The sequence below is a fragment of the Spinacia oleracea genome, chromosome 5 (genome assembly GCF_020520425.1).
Source record: "Spinacia oleracea cultivar Varoflay chromosome 5, BTI_SOV_V1, whole genome shotgun sequence".
NCBI lineage: Eukaryota > Viridiplantae > Streptophyta > Magnoliopsida > Caryophyllales > Amaranthaceae > Spinacia > Spinacia oleracea.
In genome coordinates this window covers 7,621,014-7,642,498 of record NC_079491.1, presented here as the reverse complement: position 1 = coordinate 7,642,498, position 21,485 = coordinate 7,621,014, and the positions used below count along the sequence as shown (strand labels likewise).

General features: G+C 36.4%; 2 protein-coding genes across 2 annotated transcripts; both read left to right on the top strand.

The window, feature by feature from the left end:
* Positions 1-7,766: 7,766 nt before the first annotated feature.
* Positions 7,767-9,564, top strand: LOC110790149 (RING-H2 finger protein ATL47). The gene has a single exon (XM_021994917.2). The coding sequence runs from the start codon at positions 8,256-8,258 to the stop codon at positions 9,426-9,428; it is 1,173 nt and encodes a 390-aa protein (XP_021850609.2). The 5' UTR covers positions 7,767-8,255; the 3' UTR covers positions 9,429-9,564.
* A 4,158-nt stretch (positions 9,565-13,722) lies between these two features.
* Positions 13,723-19,319, top strand: LOC110790148 (RNA-dependent RNA polymerase 2). Its single transcript, XM_056828043.1, has 4 exons — positions 13,723-14,351; positions 15,714-17,611; positions 18,038-18,188; positions 18,286-19,319. The coding sequence occupies exons 1-4, from the start codon at positions 13,809-13,811 to the stop codon at positions 19,042-19,044; spliced, it is 3,351 nt and encodes a 1,116-aa protein (XP_056684021.1). The 5' UTR covers positions 13,723-13,808; the 3' UTR covers positions 19,045-19,319.
* The last annotated feature ends 2,166 nt before the right edge of the window (positions 19,320-21,485 follow it).

The window sequence follows — 21,485 nt, the reverse complement described above, 5'->3', positions numbered from 1 at the left end:
AACACTATTGTGCGATTGCATGGAGTGCCTAGTTCGATTGTTTCTGATCGTGATACGAGGTATCAATCAACCTACTGGAAAGAATTGCAGAAAGCCCTTGGGACGAAACTTAACTTCAGTACCGCATTTCACCCAACGACTGATGGACAAACAGAACGCACTAACCAAATTGTTGAGGATATGTTGAGAGCTTGTGTTTTAGATTTTCAAGGAACTTGGGAAAAGTTTCTACCTATGGTTGAATTTTCGTACAACAACAGTTATCAGGCCACCATTGGAATGGCACCTTACGAAGCACTTTATGGAAGGAAATGTCGAACACCATTATGTTGGAGTGATATCGATGAGGCGCGTGTTATAGGACCAGAATTGATTCAAGAAACTACTGACAAGATTCATTTAATCCAATCAAGAATGATGGCAGCGCAAAGTAGGCAAAAGAGTTATGCAGACCAACGAAGAAGACCACTGGAGTTTGAGGTCGGAGATCACGTGTTCTTGAAAATTTCGCCAACGAAAGGAATAATGAGATTTGGTCAAACGGGAAAGTTGAGCCCAAGATACATCGGGCCATATGAGATACTAGAAAGAGTAGGTGCAGTAGCGTATCGACTAGCTTTACCAACCGACTTGGAAAAGGTGCATAATGTATTCCACGTGTCGATGTTAAGAAAATATGTTCCTGATCCTAGCCATGTGATTACGCACGAACCCTTGCTATTGCAAAACGATTTGACTTACGAGGAGAAGCCAATTGAAATTCTAGAACGAAGAGAGAAACGACTTAGAAGCAAAGTAATTCCAATGGTTAAAGTCTTGTGGGCCAATCACTTGACATCTGAAGCTACATGGGAAGTCGAAGCGCAAATGAGAGCGAAATATCCCCAGTTATTCGTTTAGAAACGATAAGATGTATGCATGTTAATATGTTATTTGAATGATTATGTTATAATGTTATTCCGCCATGTTTGTATAGCGAATAGAACGATTAAGTATGAATTATATGATTCTATGAATGGCTAGTTCGACTGAGCTCCAGTTTCGCGGACGAAACTATTTCTAAGGGGGTAAGAATGTAATACCCCGAAATTTTAAATTCGATTTATTAAAATTGAAAATATTTATTAACTTAATTTCGTTTTAATTAAATTACGAATAATCGAATTTCGTTATTTTAATCGTTTTTACGAATTATTTTAAACGATAAATTTATAAACCGAATTATTTTTTTTCGTTAACGAAATTTTTTTTTTTTTTAAGGAATTATTTTAATTAAACATTTTATTACCAATTCTGAATTTTTTCCAAATATTGTGAATTTATTATTAAAAAAAAAAAAAAAAAATGAAGATGTTAGCTTTATTTTCTTGCTCCCCACGCTCAAACCAGGAAGTCAATACTTCCTTCCTTCCCTCAAAATTCTGTCCAAGTTCACTCCTTGGAGCCCAAGGAATACACCTTGTTCTTCACTCTACTTACTTACAAATTCAGAAAATTTAAGGTGGAATTTCAACAACAAAACACAATTTCAATTTCAATTTTTGGTGATTCAATCCAACCAACCACCTCAACCCCCCCGACCACCGTCGCCCCAGCACCACCGCACACACCACCCCTCGTCCCTGCTCTTCCCCCCCTTCGACACTCCCCTGTTTCCCCCTCCCTTTTCTCTTCGCAGCACCACCACACCACGCACCACCACCTCCAGCCACCTTCACCACCTAGGCAACCACCTGCTGCCATCGCCGCACCGCCCTGTCGCCGCCCAGAACCACCCACGAAACACCCCCCCTCTCCCCTGTCTCTCCTCTCCTTCGCGCCCCTTTCTCCCTCTCTCCTTTCGTTCTGCCACCACAAAAACCCCACCACCCTCACCGCCCTCCGGCGTCGAGCCACCTAAACCCAGCTGCCACCTTTCCCTCCTCCCTCCTCCCTTTCCTCCTCCTCGTGCGTCTCTCTCCCCTCCCCTGCTTGTGACTTCATTTGAAAGAAAAAGAAAAGAAATCAGTTTCATTTTGAAACGTGATTTTATCCCCCCCTCAAACCTAAATTCAGTTTGGGCCATAATCCCTTTGGGCTTTTGGGTGAGTTAAGATTGATTTATAATTATCAGATTTTAATTTGTCAATACTTATGATTTAATAATTTTTATAAATGCATATTTACTAATAAAAATTGGTTATTATTTTTCAGATTTTATTATCAATAAGATTCTAGTTTTATTTATCAAATGGAATTTAAATATTAGTTACAGGAAAATCGATTTATAAAATATATATGTATTTCGATTAAAAATTTCGATTAATAATAATAATTTTCTTTAAATTTCGAAATTATATTTTTATTAAAATTTGTTATTTATAAATCCATTAATTATAAAATTTATGATTTAAAAAATATTGATTTTGATTTATTTATCGATTTAGTACTAATTCAATTATTTAATATTTTGAAAGAAATTGGACTCGGAGCTCAGGACGAACGAACCAACGAAAACCCTTAGCAAATCGCGGAAGTGAGGTAACGGCTATTGCTAGTACCCGCAATTCCCTTATAAATGCGTTTATGAAAATACAATGTTATGATTTATTTATGAATTGAATGCTTTGACATGTTTTATGAATTGCGGGAAATGAAATGTGATTTGATTGAATTATTTATTATAATATGATTGATTGAAATTCTTATAAAACGATCTTTATAAGAAACCATGAATGAAATGATGTCTCTATGATGCCAGGAAAGAAATGATATTTTATGGATCCCAGGATCTAAATGATGTTTTATCATGATCTCATGATCTAAAGGAATTATGTTACTTCTACTGAAGTAAAAAGGCTAAAATGTAAAATTAAACGAAACATGATAAATGAAAGTGAAATTCCTAGTCCGTTTGGCAGTATATGTTCACAGGTTACGATTCTCGGTCATATGTACCCATGGGGCATCCGCCCATTGAGCCAAGGCTCTCATGTTTTCGGGCCAAGGCCCCATGTTTATGGACAGCGGTCCATCGTGGAAGACGTTCCACCATGTCATACTTGCCACGACTAGCATGTGCACCCTAAAGTTGAAAATGAATTAAATAAAGGACTTTATAAAATGTTTTACATTATTCTATTCTCCCTGTGTTATTAAATAAAATGAATTGAAATGAATTTACGTTGCTAGAATAGTTCGTTACTGAGTCTTCGGCTCACCGTTATTTTGTTTTCTGTTTTAGGTACCGCTGGGAACGATGGGAACGAGTAGTGGCGAGGATTTCACTTTAATAATTCCCACCTAGTTTATGCCTTAAGTTTTAATAGTTTTATTAAAGACTTTTAGTAATTTATGCACCTTTATTTTGGTAATATTAAAGATTATTATATTAATTTTTGGGATTTAATATCTTATGATTGATGGTTGCCTTGTAATTCCCAAGAGGGAGTTACGACAGGTAATGCCCCGACCAATTAGGTTAATTCCGCTGCTAATTATGCTTTAATAATGTAATTAGAGGTCGGGGTGTTACATCTTGTGTCCAAGCTAGGCATGATTCATCTTGAACCAGTACCTAGCTTGAGGGGGGCTATTGGAGTCCATGATCATAGCATGGATGCTGGCAGCAACAAACACAATGCAATTGATCATAGCACTACTGCTGACAACAAGCACAAGAGCAAACTTCTAACTGTCTTGCTATCACAACTGTTTACTCTAGCTGATTCTGATGCAAGGATTGGTGACATGTCACCTGAGCACACAGATTGGTGACATGTACACAGGTTGTTAGAGAAGTTGTTAGAGTCTATTCCTAGTTAGTTGAAGTTGTAACTAACTAACTGATCTAGCTGATCAGTTCCTTGTAATAGACTAAGCTTGCTAGCATGACTATAAGTCATGCTCGATTTTTGATGTAATTACTTCTTCAAGAACTAAATAAGAAATCTCTCCTCTCTTTCTCTCTAAATGAAGTTCTGATTCTGAACTTTCACAATTCCGAAGACCCGTTATAAGTTGTTACTCGATCAGGCCTAGTTTGGTTGATATTTTAATGTATAGGAAGTCTTATTTTCTGAAAGTAAATAGCAAATAGCTTGTTTGGTTGACATGAGCGTAAGGAATGAAACTTCCTAAGAAGTTCTATTTTTCCCCAGGGTGGGGGATTTTGCTTAATTACCTGGTCCTCCTAAATAAGTTGAACTTTTTCGCATAAAAATTCTAACTTTCTAGCTTAACCAAATAAGAATACTCTAGTCCTGAAAAGTTAAAATACATGCAAATTGTAAATATAATGGAAATATAACTTTCCATGTGCAATCAAACATCACCTTAATTAAAATCAAATGCATACACCAACTTATGAAATTTGAATTCTGAAATTTGTTTCATCTTTTGTACTTTCTCCGTTCTCTTTTAGTTGCAACGTTTCTATTGATCTGTTCTTCTTTATTGCAACCTTTCTATTTTTGACATTTTACCCGCTTAACTTTACCAAACTACCCTCATCCATACTCAAAACTCCACATTTTCCCCTAATTATATCTAAAAATGGGGTTACGAATGTAACTTACTACGGAGCACTTATCCACTTGCATACGGAGTACTCCGTATATTGCAAATATTGGAGTAAACAGTAAATGTTGCAATTAAAACACAATAGAAGACATAGTTAAAACTACTAATGGAAAGAAAATAAAAATGGAAGGAGACTTTTATAGGTTGGGCTACCAACAAAATCATCACATGATTCCTCAACCATTATAGAAACAGTGTTGTAATAATTTTCCACTTAAGTAAAGAAATTCATAAGAACAAGGACAAAACTGTAATTTGGTCTTGACCCACCATCAACAAGTCGTCTAAGAAAGAAATGTTTTCTATAATTTCTGTAGGTTATATACACCATCATAACTTATTTTCATGTTTTAAATTATTGATTTTAAGCATTATATATTCTCCTAATTCATATAATAACGCATGCATTGTTTGATTTCCTTTTTGTTTTTTTCTAATTAAATAATGGCACTAAATGGAGACATCAGACATGACTAATGATATGATCAATTACCGAGCAATGATTAACTCCAAAACCAGCTTATGTGTATTCCCATATGAAGAGAAAGTTTGTGATTCATTTTTAATTGTGGTCAAATGTAGCGCGCTTAGGTTTAGGAGTGCAAGTGTACATTCTGTACTCCATCTGTCCCTTAATACTTGACCTGTTTTGACCAGACACGTATGTCAATGCACAACTTCAATCACCAATTTATTTAACTGTATATTATAAAAACTTATAAAAATATTAATATTTTGAAAATATATATTAAGATGAAGCTAACAATATATTATACACTAACATTTGTTTTCATACACTAGAAATAAAATAAGGTCAAAGTAAATTATGTGAATAGTGCAAAAAGTCAAAACGGGTCGAGTATTAAGGACGGAGGGAGTACAACACAATAGTACGAAGTATTTAACATGAGTGTAATACGTACTGTAAATCTGTAATGGGTTGAGCCGTGTTGTCCGAGACATTAGTAGCAGATTCAAAAAATATATTTAGTAGGGTCAAAATAAAAATTTTACGGAGTAAGTTTTATTGTTTTCAAGTCTTTGATTTTGTAACGAAATCTCAAATCATAAAATTTTTAAATTCAAGTGAGATTAATTGACCCCACAGTAAAATGATAGCTTCGTCCCTGAGTCCGACCAAGCTAGCGCGCACCAAGACGGAAGTAGATTCGAACCTGAAACGAATAATACACAAGCCCGCAGTTTTAATCATTAGGTCGAGGCCTCATTAGAGATAATTTTTTATTCTTGTTTAGTTATTTGTTACGTATTATGAGTAATTAACTTAATTGGTCGGCAAATAAGGCTATTTCGTTCTTTGGTAAGCACAAACTTCTCATTCTCAGTATGTAAGGAATCATAAACTAGTTGAGAAATAGATTAAAAAAGTGATTAGTTTATACTTTATACGCAGAACACAGTAAACATTGTCAATTTGTCATAATTAACGTTGATTACTATGATTAGGTTAGTTAAAAAATTGTGAGGAATGTAATTATGTACTCCATGTTTAGGTACAGACTGTAAGCAACGTTTAGAACTTAGAAGCTTGTCTTATGTACCTCGTGTATGACGTTTTGGATCCACCCTCCTTGTCATGGCTATAACCTCCAACATTATTTTAAATTCCAACTTTTTAAAATTGAATAAATTAGGAAGTAAAATTAAAATGACTGTTGATTTTATTATTTTCGAATTCTAATTTTTATTACTCCGTAATGACTTAAATTTTACAGAGTAATTAAGATTTAATTATGATGTCATCAGTGAACTAATTGGCTGAAATATAGACTAGGGTGCCAATTATATCAATTATTAGAAATGCAAGTAACTGACAAACTCCCTAATAACTTATTATAATAATTTTCCTTGTATTATATCCACATTATAAATGTATAATACAATATTTTACATATCAACAATTTACTTGTAACAACTATTTTTTCTTTTTTTTTTTAAATCAGAAATACGGAGTAACAAAATCGAATTTAGTTGAAGTGAACTCGGCGCAACTTGGTATAAGTATAACCTTCTTTATGTAGGTAAGAAAAAATGACTTTACTAAACTAGAATTATCATACATGTTTATTAGCCAAGCCAGCTATGATACAACATAGGTCTACGATTGAGCCACTCCGAAATATTTTACAGCGGATGGGACTCGACCTTGTGACCTCCAAGCCACAAGGTGAAGGGTCAAAACAATTGCTTCCCTAAACCAAAGTTCAGTGCTATTATTCTTCGAATATCCTTATACTTCGTACATGGTATAAAAAAAAATTATTTATAATTTGGGAGAAATCAATAGTCAAAATCAAGACATTAAAATGGAAAGAGTACGTGCTAGTTATATAAGCAAATCAAATTTAAAGTTTAACGGCCAACCGATGCCAAACTGGAACAACTCAACCTATGACTCCGCTCGTGGCCTACTGGCCTCTACTACTCTCAAGTCTCAAGTCTCAACACATTTTGTTTTAGATCATGCGCAATTACCAAAAGTTGTTCATTAATTAATTAATACGGAGTAGTAAATTATTTAGTTAATACTCTAGTTCTGTTTTGGTTAGTGTTATGTAGTTGTCTACTAAACTACTCCGTAGCATTATTTAGACTGTACGGACATTAGTTTATTCAATTCTAATGGCAAAATTAATTTCTTCTAAGCATAAACAACGTCTAAAGAAGCCAACAAAGTAAACCAAAGAGTCACCGAAACAAGAGCGTGTCACTTTCCGGCTTAAATTAAATCCCACACACGTAACTACATGACGATAAAGACGATTATGGGTGGCCGTGTTTCGTGGCGAGCCCAATGCCTAGAGCCTGATCCAGGCCGACCCATGCCAAACCCGCTTGTTTCATATCGGGATAGGTCGGGCCGAAAATTATTAACAAAATGATCCGGACACGACCTAAGGCCACGTGATCATGTGTCGAGTCAGAGTTAAGCCTAATTTTACTTAATTTAGTGTGGCGTGTCAGATTGTCAGACCTTGTTGTGGTTTTTCTGAAAAAATTACGCCCCAAACCTAACGCACAACCCACGACTTCAGCTTTCGGGCCTTCCTTTTTGTGTTGGGCCCTATCTTAATTTTATTTTATGTTGGATCGGGCCGTGCTTCGGGTCGCCCATTGCCATCTTTACGTGAGCATATAGCGATACAACACACAACCTACCTCTTCACCCTTCACCGAGTGGTAGAGAGCGCCAAAACCGACCTTCTTCCCCTTCTTTTGCTGAACCCATTTCCTTTTTCCAGTTCTTTTATCCATAACCCATAAAGCAAGTATTACCCAGCTTTCCTTTTCATCTAAAAAGATCCCATTATCAACTTTAAAAATCAAACAAAAAAGAGGAGAGAGAAAAATACTCAAATTTCTGCCTCAAAATTTCCAAAAAATATAGGGACCCAAAACTACAGTCATTCAAAACCAAATCCCTTTGCCATTTACCAACCCATACTCTCTAACCCACCACCTCTCAATCTACTCTGTTTTTGGTTTTCAGCTCCCTAAATCTTCAAGGTAGGTCACCTGAATCCCCACTTTTACTACTAATTCTTTCTGTTTTTAGCTCAATTATTCCCAGTTTTTTTACATTCAGTTTCTGGGTTTTTCTTCCTTTTATCTGGGTTAATTTTATCTTTTTTGAATTCAAATGATTCAATTTGAGAAACCAATTTGTTAAAAAAATGTCTAAAAATAGTAACATTTTAATCCCACCACCATCATCACCACCTCCTTCAACCCCTCTCCCTTCCTTCCCATCTTCTTCATCTTCTAATTACAGTAGGATTAGCCCAGTAATCCTTCTAATTATAGTAATTCTAGCTATGATCTTCTTCGTTGCTGGAATCCTTCAATTCTTAATCAGATTCCTCATGAAAAAACCCTCAAACAATTCCCCTCATTCTAATTCCAGAAACCCTGAAAGTACAAGTTCCGAAACAATTCAACGCCAACTTCAGCAGCTGTTTCGACTCCACGATTCAGGGTTAGACCAGCCACTTATCGACGCTTTACCTGTATTCTTTTACAAAGACATAGTGGGTTCAAAAGAGCCCTTTGATTGCGCTGTTTGTCTGTGTGAATTTTGTGATCAAGATAAGTTAAGGTTGTTACCCTATTGTAGCCATGCCTTCCACATTAGTTGTATTGATACATGGCTTCTTTCCAATTCGACTTGCCCTCTTTGTAGAGGGAGTTTATTGGGTTCTGGGTTGGAGAATCAGGAATTCAGCTTGGAGTTCTGGAGAGCAATGTCATTCGGCCGATCAATTGATTGCGAAACCAGCTTCCATTTAGGGAATTCTTTCAATAATGTCAGTAGTCTTAGTACTAGAACTACTAGTCGCCATGGTTTTAGTAAGCCTACCATCATGGAGGAGAGCGCGACTGAGAGGAGGGTTTTCTCGGTTAGGCTAGGGAAGTTTCGGACCACCAACGACCGCGGTGAGGCGGTTAAGGAGCCCGAAAACGGAGAGACGAGCGGCGGTGATGGCGACGGCGATGGCGGTGGCGGGGATGGTGATGGTAGTTTTGGTAGTAGTAGTCAAATAGATGCAAGGAGATGTTATTCATTAGGATCATATCAGTATGTTGTTGCTGATTCGGATTTGCAAGTGGCATTATCAACTGATAATCCTGATAATATTGGGGTTTCAAAGAGTGAAAAGATGATGATAAATTCTTTGGTAGATGGTGATGTTGAAGGGAAGAAGATCAGTAGAAGGAACAGAGGGGATAGCTTTTCTGTTTCCAAGATATGGCTTTGGTCTAAGAAAGGCAAGTTTCAAGGTGATTCTGATGAAACAACTAATGTTAATGGTGGTCAACCTCGTTTTAATGTTGTTTTGCCATTGTAGTCATAGTAGTCATCGTTAGTCGACGACCTTCACACAACAAAAGCTTTGGGATGTTGTTAACTAGGTTTGTTGTGGTGTTTTTGTAATATTCTTTTTGGTCATCTTCATCAATTGAGAATTTTTTACTTTACCATAATTTTTTTTTGGACTTATACTTTTGTTGGTTTCTCCTTAGCTTAGCTTGTTATTTTCTTGTATGGAATATGGAGTACTAATTTCTACAAATATATTTGAATGTCATACAAAGTACAACATTGTGCGATTTGTGCCCCCATTAGCGAGTCTCAATTACTACTTCATTTCCTTATACATAGTATGCAATAATGTATAGGGATAGACAACAGGTCAAATTGTGAGCTACTTCAGCTCGAACTTTGTTTTATTGGTTTCAGATCAGATCTTTATCTAGGAATCGTCAAAGAATAAAAACCCATTTGATTGTTCAAGCAAAAGTGGGAAAAGTAACAGTAAAAAAAGTGGTAAGTTTTATTCCATTTCTCCCACTTTGATGCAAAAAGAGGCAAAGAAAAGCATAAAAGGTCCACTTATGTCAAATGACAGAACTGGAAAAGTCAAATTGGGTAAGATGACGTCACGTTGCCAATCTTGCCATTGTCAACAGTATTTGCATTTTTGTTGGAGCTTCTAAACATTTTGGTTTGGACTGTTTCTGCAGTGAAACATAGCTGGCTCCATTCCAAGAGATTAGGTATGACTTATTAACATCCAACAGATATTAATCTATAATGTCACTACCTAATGATTGAAATTACCTGGCCTAATGAAGCTATCAAGGTGTATATAATCTTATAATTAATGCTGAAAGATTTTATCTTAAGTCCTACTTGTATCATCGTTTGCATCACGCAACTTAACCAATTAACCAAGCTGGTGTCCACATACTTATGAATGTACTGGTTAAAAATGACACTGAGCCAATGAGATCTTAGCCTAGTAGTTAAGACCGAAGCCATATGTACACCAGGTTCGATTCCTCCTGCCCTCATTTGTAATTTATATTGCCCTTGTGACTCATTTGCACCAACAAAAAAAAAAGATGGCACTAAGCCTGGTCGAGCCAGTTTGAAAAAGCATGGTCCGATGCGACATGGAAGAATCACGTCCCGACACTAGCACGAAGTTGTGGGTCGTAGATCGGGCTTGTGTTGTGTTTTTTGGGTAAAAGCTCGACAACACACGTTAAATTGAGTAAATTTAGGTTTAGACACAATGGCCCGACTCGATCCGACTCGACATGAGGACACGTGGGTCGTGGCTGGGCTGCATTTTGAAATTTTATGCTCGACCTCACATGTTACACGTGGCCTTGGCGTGGGCCAGGCTCTTTCAGGCCCACGAAACCCGAAGCACGGTCTAGCCCAACTCATATACATTTTTATGTACAAAAAGCTAATCTATCTGCTACTTGATTTTAGTTTGCCCAATTATTCAAAAAAAAAATATAAATATTTAGGTCAATCTTTTAGGGGTGGAAGGAATAGCAATTTATTATGCTTAAAGTCATTTGTTACTAGCCATAGTTTATCTTCGCCAGATTTATTTTTTACGTCACCCACCAAAAATAATTTGTCAAGTTCTTCCTAATGCCATTAGAACTACAAAATCATGAAAATGTAACTTCAGTGAGATCAAATTCTAGTATGAAACATAAAATGAGATTCAATTTCATAATAAAATATACCATATAATGATATAATGTCCTTGTTAATTACTCACTCCGTCTCTTAATACTCGTCCCGGTTTGACCGCCATAGAATTTTAGGGGAATTATTATTTTATTAAGTTGTAGTTGATAGTGGAGTATTTTTTAAATATTGTTAGTGGAAAATGTGTCAAATAAAGGGGTAGGGGTGAGGTGGGCTATGAATTTTTTTAATGTTCCTTTGGGAAGTAGGAATATATGTGGTACATGATTATTGAGAGGAATGACATAATAATCATAAAAGTGTGTCATCTATGGAAACATGACGAGTATTAAGAGACAACTTTATAAGAAAAGCGAGACGAGTATTAATGGACGGAGAGAGTACTTCATACAAAGTAGATTTTTTACATTTAAGTTTCTTTGGAGATATCGTGTGATTTTTTACGTATCGATTTTACTATTGAAAAAAAAAAAAAAAAACATTCCAATATTCAATACTGGACTCTTTGGAATTTCTGGTTTGGGCTGCTTCTTGTATCACCTTTCTTTAAATCAGCAAAAGCAAAATTTGGGCCGAAATTCCAAAACAAAGCCTCGAGAGTCAGGACTTAGGAGCCCACTACCTTGGTAGCAAGTTTCCAAATATATTAATGGACGATAAATGGATAATGACATCACTTTTCGATAATTTTCACCGAAAAATGATCCGGGATTATAATTTAAAGTAATGGATTAAATTTGCGGTCGTAATTTACAAAATTGAAAGTTTAAGTTTGAGGTTGTAACTTATAAAGTGAACTTTTATTGGATTGTACGGAGTATTCGACAAATTTTCCTTTTTCTTTTGAAGTTTTGCAACTTTCCGTTCACCCTGTAAAACTTTAAAACAATTGTAACATAAGGAATATAATCTACAAAGATTTGTTATTTTAGTGAGAAATCACCTTATAATTATAATTACACTTAAAAAAACATAGAGTAAGTAATTTTCACGATATACACTCCATCTTTAGTAATACAACGATCATATGTGACTATTGGCAGATCTCTATAATCTGAGGCTATGTAAAAACTTATGTATGAATGATTTTTCTTTTTGTTAATTTAGGTTAAAGTTTAAACTTTACTACTCTATTCCTCGTTAAAAGATTTTCCTATTCATCGTTAAAAGATTTTTCTATACATTGTAAATGAAGGTCTCAATTTGTTTTTTCTATGCTTTATTTGGTTTGGGGTCCTCCTATACATTATAAATAAAGGTCTCAATTTGTTTTCTCTATGCTTTATTTGGTTTGGGGTCCTCCTATACATTATAAATGAAGGTCTCAATTTGTTTTCTCTATGCTTTATTTGGTTTGGGGTCCTCCTATACATTATAAATGAAGGTCTCTATTTGTTTTCTCTATGCTTTATTTGGTTTGGGGTCCTCCTTTACATTATTAATGAAGGTCTCCAATTGGTTTGGGGTCCTCACATGCCTGTTCTTGCAGACAATTATTTAATCTATGTAAAAAGCTAATTTATCTACCACTTGCTTTTAGTTTGCCCAATTCTTCGTAAAAATAAAAGTATTTAGATCAATATTTTAGGGGCGAAAGGAGTAGCAATTATTATGCCTAAAGTCATTTGTTATTAGTGGTAGTTTATCAGCTATGAAGAAAACCGACTCATTTAAAATTTACAAGCAAATTTTTTCCAACACTAAGCATAAAATATCATCAAATTCAAATTACAACAATCGTTACAAGGATTAGAGTCCAAATTACCACATGAAATATTGTAAATTACTTTGTCCTTCCTTTTTACTTGCAATGCTTCTCTAAAACATAAAAATTATTCTCCGTACAATACTTCGTATTTTAACATACTATAAATGAAAAACTATTTTGTATGCCATAACATTCATGCCCTCATTTTATTCCCCTTTAATAACTCATAACTTCCCATCCACCAAATAAAAAAAAATCATGAAACATTTTCCTTTATGCTCTTTTTGTTTGCTACATTTGACTTTTCACAATTTACAAGACACGACAAATGTAAATTTCTTAAATTCTACACATGTAAAAGTTCTAACAATAATACATTGAACCGAATAACAAGACACCACATTTTCATATTGTTTCTTACAGGTTAATGAGAAATCATGAAGTTGACCCAAAAATTACAATGAGGCAAATAATAGGGGACAAAGTCAAGAAGGTACTCCGTAATCAATGTATTTGTATACAATAGTAGATTAGTAGATCATAGAAATATACGTTCTTACGCATAACACACCCGGTCATCGAAGCTTAACTCTGACTACATCCGGATCCGATCCGTCACAATGTCACACATCTTGCTTTTGATGGGTGAGTCTTACAACAAAAAATTCTACATACGACAAGGCTCGTCTGAGATCCCCTTAAACGACATCAATCTGCTTACCACTTGACCTAAATTTATATTGGTTCATTTGGATAAATATATACTCGTCTCACACTCTCACATGGCACATGGCCACATGGGGTTGAAAACCCGAGTTTGGATAATCGGGCATATTTGTCGTCCAATTTGGCCGAAGAATCCCCAAAGAGGCAAAGACCCAACCAAAAAATATTCGTCCCCATTTACAAAAGTTAGACTACACTTTTGACCTTCCTTGACAACAACAAAGAAAATCCCTCTCACTTTCTCTCTCCTCACTGAACTCGCTCACTCAACCACCAGCAATGGCGATAGACAGACCCACAGTGGAAAGATCCACCGTGCGAGTCTCCAACATCCCAACAACCGCCACCGCGCAAGACATCTTCGACTTCCTCGAATCAAAAATCGGAAAGGGTACAATCTTTGCCATTGAAATCTTCACGGAGAAGAAGAATTGGAAATCCAAGGGTCATGGCCGTGTACAATTTGAAAGCCTTGATTCAAAATCCAAAGCCCAAGAGTTGGCACTGGAGAACGACCTCCTCTTCAAAGGGTGTCCACTTTCTCTCTCCTCTTCTCACGAGGATGTTGTGGTTAGGCCCATTGAGCCCAGTTGCAGGGGTGTTCGTGGGGATGTATATGTAGGTTTGATGAAGGAGGAGGATCAAATGTGTGTGATTGATACTTTGGAGGATGCTAAGATCTGGGTTATGCCCGATAGGAATTGTGTTGTGTTTCATCTTGAGCTTGAGGGAAAGTTTTATAAAATGGAGGTTCATTTTGATGATATTTTTGAGGCTTTTGGGTGTTACTTTGATGAGCAGTCTCCTGCTATTCTTCTCAAGGTGAGTTTTGTTGTTGTGAATTCTCTCATTGTTTCTTTAATTAGGGCTTAAAGTTTTAGATAGATGAATTGTGGATTGCGCTTACCTTTGCATGTGTGATAATTGGATGAGACTCTTGCTTTAGTGGTTGTTTGGTAGTCGGTAATAAATGCCGGTAATGGAATTGAATTTGTATGTAATTTTGTCAGTGAAGTGATGGTAATGTTCTTGGTAATTGTTTATTTATGGATGAGTTTTATGTGGATTTCGTTTGGATTGTGGTGCTTTGATTCGTATGTTATGGTTTTGATGAATTTTTAGAAGGCTGCCGCTTTTGGTTACACTTTATTCTCCATTTAATAGGCTCTGGTTAAGAAGCTTTTAGTTCGTACTAGGTAAAATTGGCTAAACGCATTCCATGAAAACTAATGTGATGTACAATTCATATGTGGTAGAAGAAGTGAATTTGTTTATGGAAATAGCATGCATAAGCAGCAAGCATAAAACCATTTTTGATGAGGGTGGTGTGTAGGTGATATGGTAGAAGAAGTGAATTTGTTTATGGAAATAGCATGCATAAGCAGCAAGCATACAACCATTATTGATGAGGGTGGTGTGTAGGTGATATGGGTTTGAGTTGTGAAGCAGTGAAACTAATCATGGTGGTTTTTATCTTGTTTAAGTAGTGCCGTACTGTTATTGTTTGGCAGAAGCCTTGAACCTAAGTACTGGTTTGTATTGATGTTGGCTTTTGAACTTACTGATCTTGGATTGTAAGTAGCCTGTTTATCCATTTCAAGGCTACCACTTTGCAGAGGAACTCTGTTCTGAGATCTAGAGGTTTATTGATGGACGAGAATATTGTTGTGCACTTGTGCCACACATTTAAGGGGGAGATAATTTTATCGGAATTTCAACATTCATAGAAACCGTTTAGGAAATTATGTGTCTTCCTTGTCTATCCCTTGTTTCCCAGTACTTTACCTTTCACTAAAAGCTTAGTATGTCGAGTTGTGTATGGCCATATGGGAGTTGGGGTTATTGTGCGTGAAGTCATGAACAATTACAAGGGCCAGCCTTGCTGTGTGCTACCAGTTAATTTGCCGGGGTGTCGGAGATGCGTTATGCGGAACTATCTGTTCTGAGGTCTAGAGGATTACTCCTATTTACTACTGTCTCTTAGCTTGTTCACTAAGTTGTACATGTTTGCAGCTTGGTTTGTCTCTTAGCTTGTTCACTGAGTTGTACATGCTTCGCACATCAGAAACGTTGTTACTGAATTAGCGAGTTGAATGTTTTTTCTGTTTTCTTCTGCCATTTAAACTGGTTCTCTGATCATTAATTCTATCTTTTGTGGGCGCAATGTTTCAATGTCTGTTGCAGCTGAAGTATGCACCAAAAATTTACCAGAGGATTTCAGGTCCCAATTTGTATACAAGGTTCACTGCTGATCGCTATCATATTTGCAAGGAAGATCTTGAGTTTATCTGGGTACGTACTACAGATATATCAAAAAGTAATTCTATCGGATTATCTTCTGCATTTTGTTGGGAAATCGGAGAGGGATCCATGGGTCTAGATTTCTTTTCCACCATTCCCTTCTACAGAAAAATTTTGGAAAATTTTGTATTAGAAGAATACGACGAGTATTCTTCGGTCTCAGGTCTTGTTCCCCTTGTAAAGTGTGAGAACAATTTGAAATTGGATTATGAAATACTTTTCCAAATCAACTCCTTAGTCCACACACTCAAAATTAGTTTAGCTGATGTGACTACAGAGCTTATTGATTTTCTCAGTACTCTGAGCATAGACAGGGCTCATATGGTTCTCCAGAAAGTACACAAGTTGAGTTCCACATGTTATGAGCCGCTTTCATTTATTAAGACTCAGGTACAGGCTCTAGATGATGCACAGAATAGTAGTCTGTTTGTACGAAGCCGCTTGACGAATGATAATATAATGAGATGTCACAGGGCTTTAGTCACCCCAACGAAAATATGCCTATTGGGTCCCGAACTGGAAGCTTCAAATTACATTGTCAAGAACTTTTCAGCCCACACCTCAGATTTCATGAGAGTTACTTTTGTAGATGAAGACTGGGGTAAGCTACACCCAATGGCTGTATCAGTCAGTACTGAGCAAGGAATATTCTCAAAGCCATTTAGAACAGATGTATATCACCGAATATTGTCCATTCTTCGAGAAGGGATTGTGATTGGGGATAAAAGATTTGAGTTCTTGGCCTTTTCAGCAAGCCAGCTTCGGTCAAATTCTGTATGGATGTTTGCTTCGAATGATAAAGTGAAGGCAGATGACATACGTGAATGGATGGGAAGCTTTAACAAGATCCGTAGTATTTCAAAATGTGCAGCTAGAATGGGGCAATTGTTCAGTGCTGCTTGGCAGACAGTAGTTGTTCCTGTACAGGATGTGGAAGTTATTCCTGATATAGAACTAAATTCAGATGGCATTGACTACTGCTTTTCAGATGGTATTGGAAAGATTTCCCTCTCTTTTGCTAGACAAGTTGCACAAAAATGTGGGGTAGAACACACTCCATCCGCCTTTCAGATTCGTTACGGTGGTTATAAAGGTGTAGTAGCTGTAGACCGGAATTCCTTCAGAAAGTTATCTCTGCGTAGTAGCATGCTTAAGTTTGAATCCAAAAATAGAATGCTTAACGTAACCAAATGTAACAAGTCCCAATCATGTTATCTGAATAGAGAAATTGTTACTCTTTTGACCACATTGGGGGTTGAAGACAGTAGCCTTGAAGCTTTGTTGCAGGAACACATGCGTCTTCTTGCAAATACGTTGACTAGTAGAGATGCAGCTTTGGCTTTGCTTGAGAGCACGGATATGGGGGAAAGCAAAACGCTTGTAAAAATGTTGCGTCATGGTTTTGAACCAAATTCAGAGCCTTACCTCTTAATGATGCTTCGAGCATACCTGGAGAGCCAACTGTCTGATTTGAGAGGAAGATGTCGTCTTTACGTTCCAAAGGGCCGTGTTTTACTTGGATGCTTGGATGAGACCGGGATTTTGAACTACGGGCAGATATTTGTCCGTTTAACCCTGAGGAAAACCGAACTTGAAAATATGGATCCAAGTATCTTCCACAAATTGGATGAGAAGACAGCAATACTTACTGGGACGGTGGTTGTCACTAAGAATCCTTGCTTACACCCTGGTGATGTCAGAGTGCTGGAAGCTGTTTATGAGGTGGCTTTGGAAGAGAAGGGACTAATTGACTGCCTGATTTTCCCACAGAAAGGAGAAAGGTAAATGAAGTTATCTATTTGATCATATCTGACAGTAGGCAATATGAACTTCATCTTAATACAGAATTGTTTGCCTCTTAGTTATCATGGTATTGCTCTGTCCGTCCGTCCTTTTTCTGGGTTGATGTTTTCTTTATGAAATATGCCTTGAAAGTTTAATGGGTTTCATAGGGAGAGTGTGAACTGTCTACGGATGATTTTTCATGTATTTTCTGTAACCCTTTCTGAACCTGTCACATTTTCAAGAAAAAGATTCAACACATAGTTCTCAATGGAGTTGCGAAGATAAAATGTTGTGTTTTAATTTTTAATTTTTTTTTTGCAATGGGCTACACCAAATGTCTTGCTAAACCGGTCATCTATTATAGTCGATTTTCCACTTTGGCATTTAAATGTTGACACCAAGTTCACATACTACACATGCAGGCCTCATCCAAATGAGTGTTCAGGCGGCGATTTAGACGGTGATTTATATTTCATAAGCTGGGACGAGAAACTCATACCTCCGAGAACTGTGGCCCCCATGGACTACACTGGCTGCAGACCTCGCATCATGGACCATGACGTTACAATGGAGGTCCGTAGTTTACCTACCTAGCATCTCTTTCTATTTGTGTCACACTTCATCTTCATTTTATTAGATTGTCACTCTAACTGTCAAAATAATAATGCAGGAGATTCAACGATTCTTTGTTGATTATATGATAAGCGACACACTGGGAACAATCTCAACCGCACACTTGGTCCTTGCAGACCGTGAACCCGAAAAGGCCCTAAGCCCTAAATGTCTCCGCTTAGCTGAGCTACATTCAATGGCAGTTGACTATGCAAAGACCGGTGCACCAGCCGAGATGCCCAACGTTTTGAAACCAAAAGAGTATCCTGATTTTATGGAAAGGTGGGATAGACCCACTTATATATCCCAAGGAATTCTCGGTAAACTCTACCGTGCCACTGTCTCTGCAACAATTCCAAGTTCAGATTTCAAGTGGTCAGAGGAAACTGCTCGAGCTGCTTATGACTCCGACTTAGAAGTTCCTGGGTTTGAGGCCTTCATTGATACTGCAAAAAGCTGCAAGGAGATGTACATGGAGAAGATGAGTATGTTGTTGATGTTCTATGGAGCAAATAGTGAGGATGAGATACTTACAGGTAACCTAAGAAGCAAGTCTATATATTTGAGGAAGGATAACAGAAGGTATAGAGAGCTTACAGATAGGATTTTGATTTCTGTAAAAAGTCTTCAGAAAGAAGCGAAAGGATGGTTCGAGAATAGTTGTGGAGAAGAAGATCGTCAAAAGATGGCTTCGGCATGGTACCATGTTACTTACCACCCTGACCATTGCCATGACAGTGACAACTGCCTTGGTTTTCCCTGGACTGTACATGATGTTCTGGTTACTATCAAATCTGCTAACCGAAAACAACCCTGAATTCGTGTGTTCGTAGATGGCTTATATATCAAGCTTAGATTTACCTCGGCTCGGCAGAATATCAACTTAGATGCCTTTGCTATGTTGTAGTCCCTTTGTACAAAGTGTGTAATGGACTAATGGTAATGGTGGTTAGCTGTGACAGCAGGACTTAAAGCCCTTAATTGACTAATTATGTGTTATTATGGACTTAAATCCCTTAATTGACTAATTATGTATTATTATGAACTTAAAGCCCTTGATTGACTAATTATGGTAACGGTGATTAGCGGTCCCTTTGCTCTTTTTTTCTTTTTTTTTTGACAGATTGTAACTTGCATACTGAAGAGTTCTACATACTACAAACTATTAAACCACTAAGGTTTTTAGAGACTTTTACACATTACCAAGCTAACAAAAAGCATAAAGCCTAAACATCGAAAGGGTAGTGGTTGGCTCTTCTCGTGAATGCTTGTGGTTGTTGAAATTCCCTTGTTTACACCACTAACGAGGCTTTATCGTGCCAAGGAAATTTGTGCCTATGAATTGCTTATAGAAGATGACGTTGAACCTGGTCTGATTGTAGTCGATGAAGTTGAACCTGGTCCGATTACCAGTAGAACCTGGTCCGATTTATAGAAGATGACGTTGAACCTGGTCCGATTACCAGTAGAAGTTTACTTTAAAAACCTGTAGAACTTGGGAGACAAGTAAAGGAACGAAAGAATAACAATATCATGGAATAGGTGGATAAAACCTTGTTAATTGCACACAAGACTCTTTGAGTTATTGAACATTATTCAGTTAGCATGCCATGAACCCCAAAAAAAATGGAGAGCGACACACAAGTATTGGATTTTGAAACTTGAAAGCTAAAGAACAACACACAGTGCTAACCAAAAAAGGAATTAACAAAAGTTAACCTCCAAGACCAAAGAACACCCCAACACCAAATACGCATAACCTTCTTATTACCTATTTCTCCTTTCCTGAGAGTGATGGATAGCTCAGTTGATTAGAGCTTCCATCCCGATTCCAGGTGATCCTGGGATCGATTCTCATCCCCACCCTTGTGGTTATTCGAACCTAAAAAAAAACATACTTCTCCTTTCCTCGCCGAACAACTCAAACACCAACCTCCAAGTTCACACACATTGGAGATATAGTCCTCCATTACACGCACAACTACATTTCCTCCGCCTACTGCTTCCGTAAAGGAGAGGACTTCGCCAAACATTACTACTCCACACTTAACAACAATACCCAACATTGTTGCCTCAAACTACCTCCAAAAATCCAAAATAGATATATCCACAAGGTACATTCAATTGAAACACTGTAAAACCTCCAATTTTCTCTTTTTAAAAACCAATACTTTCTCCATTTCATAAATATCGCACATCTAATTTTTTATACTATTCACACTACACCGTTGGTCATCTTTTGTTATTCATACATAAGAAAAATTATAGTCATGTAAGATCTTATTAGATTCGTATCGATATATATTTTCTAAAAATCAACTTTTTAATTTTTTTTTTGTATACATAATTCGAAATATTAAGAGTCAAAGTATATGTTGGAAAGCGTAAAGTCAACCATGTTGCAATATTTAAAAAACGGAGGAAATATTTTATTTAATAAAATCAACTGAAACTTATAAATATTACCGCCATATAATAACATTAAAGGCTAACTAAACCCTAAACAATGCAGCGGAAACTCAAACATATTTTTTTTGTTATAAATAATCAATAATGTAATTAAGTAATAAAATCTTGATAACTAAAATTCAACTAAAAATAAAGCCCTAGCTAGGTTCTTCTCTTCAACAATTCCTGCATATGAAGATGCCACATTAAAAATCAACGTGCAAATCTTTTATCATAAGATGAATAGGGCAATTGGGCAAAGCCAAAACATAAAGGAATACGAATTAGCAAAAAGATAAGTACATTTATGTGCAAGAGATATTAAAATACATAATCATATTTGAACATACTTTCATAAACGTTTGAATTTTGAATTATAGTAAATCCGTTTTTCAAACATAGAAACTTTTCAAAAATAGTAACTTTCCAAAATACCAAAAAAATAAAAAAACATTTCAAGATTAGAAATTTTCTAAACAAGACAACTTCTAAAAAATAGGAATTTCAAAAAATAAAGTTGTATAAAAATAGGAATAAATTCCCAAAAATAAAAACGTTTCAACCCACGACTTTCAAAAAATAAAAACTTTTCATAAATAAATTTCAATTATAATATGAAAGTAAAAAACCTCTTCTTATCTCCCTTCCTTTTTAAATGTGCACACCCCCAATCTAGTATTCCATTTCACAAATCTATGCAATTGGGGTACTAACAAAAATAAATGTCAACAAGTGACTTCGAGTTACACAACAAATGATGCGTAAGAACATAAGTTCCACAGATTTAAAAAGATCCATTATAGCATAAAT